General features: G+C 70.2%; 1 protein-coding gene across 1 annotated transcript; it reads right to left on the bottom strand.

Annotated features, from left to right (window-relative positions):
- Positions 1-184: 184 nt before the first annotated feature.
- Positions 185-7,864, bottom strand: DALRD3 (DALR anticodon binding domain containing 3). Its single transcript, XM_083796244.1, has 13 exons — positions 4,567-7,864; positions 4,141-4,433; positions 3,793-4,061; positions 3,505-3,563; positions 3,287-3,409; positions 2,800-2,870; positions 2,193-2,251; positions 1,967-2,049; positions 1,544-1,667; positions 1,378-1,436; positions 1,166-1,279; positions 928-996; positions 185-709 (listed from the first exon to the last, which is right to left on the bottom strand). Exons 1-13 carry the CDS (start codon positions 5,281-5,283, stop codon positions 590-592), a joined length of 2,160 nt encoding a protein of 719 aa, XP_083652370.1. The 5' UTR covers positions 5,284-7,864; the 3' UTR covers positions 185-589.
- Positions 7,865-8,286: the final 422 nt, after the last annotated feature.

The following is an 8,286-nucleotide window of genomic DNA, read 5'->3' as shown; positions in this document are numbered from 1 at the left end:
TGTGCTCCTGGGGCATGGGGCTGCATGCAGGCGCTGCTCTGCCCTGCTCCCTGCAGCTGGGCAGCGGTGTGGGAACAGGCAGCAGCACGGCTCTCCTGCCCTGGGCTCAGCACTGACCCTTCCACAGTCCCCACACCCGCGTCCCTCCCGTCCCCTCGGTGCTCACGGCAGGGGCAGACGTGCAGCATTTGTCCAGCAACGACTGTATTGGATGTACCGGGCCAATTGGCCTGTCGGCAGCCCTCGGGCCGCAGGAGCTCTCTGCCAGCAGAGCTGCCCTTCAATAAATGGCTTTGGAGATGGGTGCCTGGTGCTGTGGGTGTGCTGGTCCCCTGCTGCGCCGCCTCCCCTGGTGTGCCCCAGGACGCTGCAGGCTCTCCTCCCCAGCAGGCGGGTGGCCCACGCTGAGCACAGCTACGGGGTGCACATCTAAAACCCTCAGAACGCAGTCTGGGAATGGGGAGGCACCACTACGGGGTGCAGGTGGGCCTGGACTCTCCCTCCGTGGCCCTCAGGCAGCCCCGGGGCCTGTCCTTCCCCTGGCGGTGCTGGTGGCTGTCCCTCCGTGGTGCCACTCCTCAGAGGTGGCTCAGATCTGGCTGAGAGGAGGGAGGTGCAGAGTCGCCAGGGCACGGTGGAACAAGTCTCTCACTGCTCCCAGCAGCTGGAGGCGGGCAAACATCTGGTCAAAGAGGTGAGGGAAGGGCTCCTGCAAGGAGAAGGGCAGTGACACGGGGCGGTGGCCGTATTTCCTGACATCGCTCCCTCTTCACCCTGCTTCCGTGTCCCTGAGGGGCTCTGCAGGGCTGTCACTGCTGGCACCCAGCAGCCTGCTGCCAGCGCAGCCACCCCGCAGCTTGGTCCCCACCCTGGGCATGACTACAGGGCTGCAACCCTCCAACAACCAGCCGGGGCCATGCGACTCACCCCGAGAACGTGGACCCGGTTGTAGTAGGAGCTGAAGTCCATGCTGAGCTGGATCAGGAACTTGCACACCTGCAACACGGAGCTCGTGCTAGTAAAGGGGCCTGGCCAGGCTGCAGCCATCCCGTGCAGCTGTCTGCCCCCCAGGGATCCCCCTCAGCACCCACCCTGTGGACGCGGGGCCTCGCCCAGGGGTAGGGCTCTCAGAGCACCTATGGGTGCGCTGGCACGCGGCACTTACTGCCTCGGTGTTGGCTGTGATCCGGTGCCCCTTGCTGGGCGCGGGCAGCTGTGCTGCTTGCTGCAAGACTTCGGGGAAAGGCAGGAGGTAGTTGAAAAGCAGGAGCCATTCTCCCTGCGGAAGGCGTACGCCTGTCAGAGAGGGACGGGAGCAGCCATCCCGGGGAGCTGCGGGCACGCAGGTCTCCGCGGGCCCCATTCCCCTGCACTCACCTCTTCCCGGAGGCAGGAAAAGTTCAGCGTGGCTGCTGGTGGCAGAGGCGGGTACGTTCCTGGAAAGGAAGGGGGGAGACCGCACTTGTGGCCAGAGAAGCCTGCAGGCGCGAGGACCAGCCCCAGGGCAGCTGTTAGGGGAGGGGGCGGCAGGGCGGGCACTCACCCTGCTCCACAGCCCGCAGGTAGGTGTCGAAGAGCGTGGCCAGCCGGGCGCAGTTGTACATCACGAAGGCGCCGCTCTTGGTTCCCTTTGTGGAGATGCTGCTGGCCTCCAGGTCCAGGGTGAGCTGCGGGCAGGGGTGAGCTGCGGGCCGGGCTGCGTGGCGTGGAGCCAGCCCTGTGCCTCCCCCGGGGGAGCGGAGCTGTCCCCACCAGGCAGAACACGACCAGCAGCGCGCTGAGCACCATGCCCGTACCCTGCGCATCCACTGCTGCACCCCGTGGAAACCCAGCCCCTGCCCGAGCTCAGGGCAGCCAAAGGGTCTGTGCAGTGCCTCCCCTCACCCCGTGCTTCGTGTCCCCCTGCTCCTGCTGCTCCTCCGCCTGCCCCGCTCTGTGCAAACCACAGCACTCGTGGGCGTCCTACCTGGCTGCGGTGCGCGGTGCTCAGCAGCTCGAACCTGATGGCAGCCACCGTCAGGGTGTCAACGACCTCAGTCCAGGCCTCATCTGCAGGAAACGCAGGTGGCGTCAGGCACAGCTCGCTGCAGCCCCGGCAGGAAACCTCCGCTGGGGCTGCGGGGCTCTGCTGAGGCTGGGCTGCGGGCTGGGCACCACGGCGCCTCCCCAGCCCCGGCCCCTCAGCCTCTCACCTTGTGCGAGCTCCCCGTACTTCAGCACGGAGGCGTCGTACATCTGGCGCTTTCGGAGCCTGGGAGGAACACATGCTCAGAGCCACCGCCTCCTTCCAGCGTGCACCCCCAGTCTTCCCCCAGCCTCCAGGCTGCTGGGGCATCAGCCCTGCTGCAGCCAACCAACAGCACACAAAACGTGCCCGTGGGAGGCCAGGGACAGCAGCACTGCTGCTAGCAGGGGTGAAAATGCTGCTGCAGTGGGCCCAGGCTCCGCCTTTTGGCTTTAAAAGGGATGCCTCCATGCCAGGGCTGTCTGCTAATGCGGGGAGGCAGCAGCTCAGCTCCTGTCCCTGCTGCCTGTCCACTGACAGGGCCAGAGCAGCACTGCGAGAGGGGGACGCTGAGCCCAGGGAGGGCAAAACAGTTGTTCTCCTTCTTCCCCTGCCCCGTCCTGCATCCCCCGTCCTCTAGAAATGGCCCCGGGGCACAGAAAAGCAGAATAGAGGAACCTGGGGTTGCACAAGATTCTCCCTGCACCACCAGGGAGCTCTGCAGGGCCAAACGGCACAGCACAAGACTCGTCAGGCTAGCAGCACAACGGGCTCCTTGCTCAGCACCAACTTACTGAAAGTACTGGTCTGCCCCGATGGGGAACGAGGGGTTCGTCACCTTCACTGGCCCACAGACAAGGTGCTTCTGAAAGAGGGAGGAGGACAAAGGCTCAGAGTCAAAGGCTCAGAAGTTCTGCTGAAATGCGGTGCAGGAAGAACCGCGCCTGCAGAGCTGCCAGGGACACCTCTGTTCACATCATGGGAACAGGTGCCACGGGAAAAGGGGAGGCTGCTAAAACACAGCATTGCATTCAGTTAAGAACAGTCCTGTTCTAGCTGCGTCCCTGCAGTTTTCTCCGGTTCTTCCTTCTTTAGTGCTAAAATTCCAAGGGAATGGGTACTGCTCTGCTGCCCAGGCACGAGCAGGGGGGCTGCCAAAGGGAAAGGAACACTTGCAAAGGTGCAAGGCTGGGCCTCAGCATCCACTGCAGAGGTTGAAGACAGGCTGCCTCAGCACAAGGATGCAGGGGGCCACAATGAGGAAGGTGTGAAATTCCTCACCTGCGAAGCTGCGTGGGCTCCTGGATCCAAAATCCTCCAGAGCAGGTCCATCTGCTGCTGCTGGAATTCCTCCTCGCAGCTCACCACGTGCACGACGCTGCAGCGGCTCCCTTGGCCTCCAGCCTGCGGCAGAGCACAGCAGTGAGTTCAAACGCTGCCACGTGACAGAAGGGAATATCTGGAGAGCGGTCGCCAGGCAGCACCGCGGGGTCGCTCACCGTGCACTGCAGAACGGCCTGCTGCAGCTCAGCCAGGGACCGCAGCTTCCCCTCCGTCACTGAAAGGAGGAAGGACACTCAGAGTGGGACAAAGAGCTCATTTCCCACCAGCTGGGTCTGCCCCAGGCTGTCTGTGTTTCTGGCTCAAACCAGATTGAAAGGGAGTAAAAGGAGGAAACTGAATCTAAACGCCCCTTATTCTCTGTAAAAAGAACTGGAAAAAACAGGCAGGCCTTTTGCAGCCTCTCCCCCTGCCGTTACACCAGACACCGTCCACGTGAGGCTCACCTAGGAGGACATCCAGGTTGGGGTCGTAGCCCGCCAAGCCCTGCTGCTCCACGAAGCTCTTTAGGTGCACTTTACAGATCACATCCTCAGGCAGCGAGGCCGCACCTGGCTCACACGCTGCGGCGTAGGGACAGCGGCTGAGCGCTTGCTTCAAGGCCGAGACGGCATCGGGGCTGGCGGCACCGCCAGAGGGCCACTCCACGCGGAGCTGCCGCAGGACCTCCAGGCTCCCCTGGTTGCTGACAGCAGGGACCAGGCGGGCGCTGACCCTGCGGGCGAGCACCAAAAGCGTGCCAGCTGTGCGGCAGGGACAGCGCAGGCGGGACGCGGGGGCAGCGAGGCACTCACCCCTGGGCACGCAGCAGCTGGGCCAGGTGGTCGGCGAGCAGCACGGGGCGCAGGTGGCGGGGCGCCAGGGCGGCGGGGCTGCGCAGGGCCGGGCAGTGCAGCACCACCGCCTCCGGCCCCGGCCCCGCGGCGGGCGGGGGGTCCGGGCCGGGCGGGGGGCCCAGCAGGCGGCGGAAGGCCTCGGGGCGCCGCAGCTGCACGGCCAGCCCCGCCGCCGTCTGCTGGCAGCCCCGCACCGCCAGCACCCCGGGGCCCGACGCTGACGTCACGCCCGCGATGACGTCAGCGGGCACCTGCGGGCCGAGAAGCGCGGGGGTCGGGGCTCCGCACGTGCCGAGGCCACGCCCCCTGGTTGGAGGCCCCGCCCCCCGCCCTCAGCCCTCGGGCCCCGCGGCCTACCCGCGGCCTGCCCGCCCCGCCGCCTACCTGCCCCCCGCTGAAGGCGGCCCTTAGCGCGGCCCGCGGCGCCAGGAAGTCCCGGTGCCGCAGGTTGCGGGCGCTGCTCTCCTTCACCCACAGCGCCGCCGGCCCCCCCAGCGCCGCGTTCAGCGCCCGCAGCGTCGCCGCCACCGCCGGGCGGCACTCGGCCGTCTCCATAGCAGCCCGGCCGCCGCTTTCCGGTGGCGGAGCGGAAGTGACGACACCGAGCCCCCTCGCCCCCGCAGCGGCGCGGCCGCCATGTTGAGCGAGGCGCGCGGCGCGGCCCGGCGGCCATCTTGGGCGCTGCCCGGCGGCCATCTTGGGGGCTGCGAGCGCGGTGGCGCCATGTTGGGTGTGGCGGGCGGTGCGGCGCCGCCATGCTGGGTGTGGCGGGCCACTGCCTTGGGGGGGGCACGGCCACAACGGGGGGCGCCGGGCACGGCCCCAGCAGGCCGGGGGGGCCCGGGGGGCTGCGGGCGTTTGGCCCTGCAGCGGGGGGATCCCGCGGGGCTGAGCCGGCCCGGCACGGCCTGGCCATGGCGGTGTGGCAGGGAGGGTGCGGGGCCCAGAGGGGAGCCCCCAGGGGAGCCGCAGGCCGCGCTGCGGTGGGCGCCCCGAGCCCTGGGGCTGCGCCTCCCGCACGGCGCCCGCCCAAACCCGGCTGGGGGCGGCAGGAAGCAAAACCGAAAGCGGCCGCGCCGCGTGCCCACACGCTGCCGACATGGAGCCTCCGGGCCTCGCAACCGGGGCGGTGAAACGGGGCACGGGGCTGCGCACCCCATCGTGTACCCCCCAGCTGCGGCGGGGACCCGCTGCCTGCAGCCCCGCTCCTTATCAGCCCGCCCCAGCAGCGCGGCCTGGCAGGAAGGAGATGGAAGCGACCAGATCGCGCCCTCGTGCTCGCGATTCCATCTGCAGAGCGCGGTTCCTCTGCGGTGGCCGCTCTGCCGAGCGGGGCCCCGCGCTGTGCCACTCGGCTCCCCCAGCACTGCCGTCCCTGCAGGAGCAGGTCCCCATCTCATGTCCCCAGCTGCAGCACAGGGCCCGGGGGGGCCGGCAGCGGCTCCCCGCAGGCACCCACCCAGCCCCAGCCTCGCTTCCTGGTGGGGCCGTGCGTCACCCAGGCTGCAGCCCCGTGCCACGGGGCCTGGTCTGTGGGGAGCTGGTATCCAGGAAGCGCCGAAACCCCCATCCGTGGCAGCCGGGAGCGTGTGTTCCCCCCCGCCCTTCCCTCCGTGCCGTGGGGGGGCCGCTCTGCCCGCAGGGCCCAAACCGGTTCCTCCGGGGCTTATGTGCACGGCAGGGCGAGGGCGATGCCGGCAGCGCAGCCCTTTGTTTGGGCGCCCTCAGGAACCCGGCAGCTCCTCCGTGGGCCCTGCAAGTCCAAAACCTGAAGCGGGGGACACAGGCCCCCCATGGGGACAGCCCCCCCAGGCAGCCCCCGAGGTGGGGTGCTCCCTGCACCACCCACAGCCAAGAGGTGATCTGAGAATCGCTGCTCACACCAGACCAACTGCTGACTGTCCGCAGGGCAGGAGCCGCCCAGGACCCCATGCCTGGCTGCCGGGGGGGGGGGAACACGCACGCTGGGCTGATATCCCCCCCCCCAGAGCCGCTCAATGGGGCCTGTAGGGCAGGGCTGGGGCTGGCTCTGTCCCTCTCCGTCACCGGAGCACCGAGGGGGGCCAGCACATGGCAGCGCCGTCATTTTGCAGCTCCTTGCAGCAGAGGAAAAGGGCTCCTGTGCACACTGTGCAGCCCTGGGGGGGGCTCTCAGAGGTGCCGAAAGAGCTTTGGACAGACACGACATCCCCGATGGCTCTCTGGCTGCGCGCTCAGCGGGAGTGATCGTGTCATTCCAAAGCCGTCTCTCTCTGGGGGCTGGATCCTGCCCGAGCACCGCTCACCCCTGCCGGCACACGGCCTCCTGCCGCCCGTCGACACCCAGGGGGACGGGGAGAGCCCCGCACGGGCTGGCGGTGGCACGAGGCTCGTGCAGCATCTCGGGACCCACACGCCACAAAGCAGGTGGCCACGTCTTCTCCACCATGGCCAGGAGCTGGAGGCCACCACCACTCGGCACGCTGGCCCTGGTGGTTCGTCCCCAGGAAGCGAGCCGCTATCTTTAGCCGTCAGGAGCATGAGCCCACCGGAGAGCCCCCGGCATGCGGGGCTGAGCCACGAGGCTGGCCGTGAAGCCCCATTGCACCCCCCCCTGCTCCCCGCACGGCCCCACACAGGGGTTAGAGCAGGGCGAGCGGCTCTGGCCAGGCGTGGGGACGGCGGGTGCATGGCGGTGGCGGCTGAGGCAGAGGCGGGAGCGCGGGTAACGAAATCCCAGGGCAGCTGGGCGCAGCGGGGACAGCTGCTTTTGGGATTCCGTTGCCCGCGCCGGCGCCGTGGAAGGACGGGCACGGGGGGCCACCGCCCCGCACCCGGGTCAACCGGGCCAAGGGGGAGAAGGGCGACTTACCGCCGGGGTGGAGGAGCCGCGCGGGGGCCGCGGCCGGGCCGGTTGTGGCTGGGGGTGCTGGGAGAGGCCGGGGTTGTGTCGCTGCTCCCCCCCTCTCGCCGCGGGCCAAGTGCCAAGGGGAGGGCCACAAGGAAACGGCTCCGAACAAAGCCCCGGTGGGGCTGAAGCATCTGGTGCCACCGGAGCAGCCCTCAGCGGGGCCCGGAAACCCGAGCCGGCCCCGAGGGAGGGCACCCGCCTCGGCACCTGTGCCGGGGGTGCCGGAGACTGACACAGCACGCCCCCCCCGCTGCCGCCAGCCCCGTGTCACCCAGCCCTGGCAAGGAGCCCCTCGGGCACCCGGGGAAATGAAACCGTCCCCTGCCGTGTGGGGAATCCCGACGGCTCCCCTACCCCTGTAGGGTGGCCCGGTGGGCTGGCGGGAGCGGTTCCGTTACCGACACCGGGGATTCCCGATACACCTGTCCCTGGATCCAGCCCCATGGCATGGGGAGGGGGCTGTGGCTGCCGTCCCGGCCCCCCGCCGCTGTGCCCCCAGCTCCCCGCCGAGCACAGCACGGAGAGAAGGGGAAACGGGAACCGGGGAGGCCACGGCAGCACGGCGGGGCTGGCGGGGGCTCCGCCGTGCCACAGGGCGACACCGGGGCTCCCCACCCCGCACCGGGGGCATCGCCCGCAGCCCCACGGGGCAGCAGGAGCCCGGTGGGCACGGCCAGCACCGCCCGGTCCCCGCTGCTCCGGGGCTGAGCGCCCCGCTCTCGGCGGGACGGCCGCGGGGACGGCCCCCACGTCCCCCCGCGGGGCTCCGCGCCCCCCGGTCCCCCCCCGAGCCCCCCGGTGCAGGGCGGACGAGCCCCCCGCCGCCTCCCCGGTGCGGCGCGGCGCTGCCCGCCGCCGCTCACCTCCGCCCGCCGGGCACCCGCAGCTCCGGCGACCTCCCCGGTGGCGCGGGACCGGGGGGGACCCCCGGGCACGGCCGGGGCAGAGCGGGGAGCCCCGGAGGCAGCGCTCCGCCGCCGTGCCGCCCGCTTCCCCTTCCCGGCGCTGCCGGTTTCGGTTTTGCTCCGGAGCCGGGGCCAAAGCCCGCCCCGGGCGGACCCGGCGCCAGCGGAGCCGCCCGCCACCGGAGTCCCCGGCCTCAGCCCCGCTACGGGGCCACCGCCACGGGACCCCCCCGTGTGTCCCCCCCCGGTGTCCCCCCGGTGTCCCCCGGTGTCCCCGCCGCCCCGTGTCAGGGCAGCCCGGGCCCCTCC

The sequence above is a fragment of the Anser anser genome (assembly GCF_964211835.1).
Source record: "Anser anser genome assembly, chromosome: 12".
In the NCBI taxonomy this organism is placed as follows: Eukaryota; Metazoa; Chordata; class Aves; order Anseriformes; family Anatidae; genus Anser; species Anser anser.
The sequence above is the reverse complement of the archived record's forward strand: the minus strand, read 5'-3'. Positions and strand labels throughout refer to the sequence as shown.

Excerpts from the sequence above, each read along its gene's own strand:
- DALRD3 (XM_083796244.1), bottom strand. The coding sequence starts at position 5,283 with ATGTCGGCAGCGTGTGGGCACGCGGCGCGGCCGCTTTCGGTTTTGCTT. Across the intron at positions 2,252-2,799 it reads GGGGCAGACCAGTACTTTCA|GCTCCGAAAGCGCCAGATGT; the intron begins GTAAGTTGGTGC and ends TGTTCCTCCCAG. Across the intron at positions 1,280-1,377 it reads TTTCCTGCCTCCGGGAAGAG|GGAGAATGGCTCCTGCTTTT; the intron begins GTGAGTGCAGGG and ends CGCCTTCCGCAG.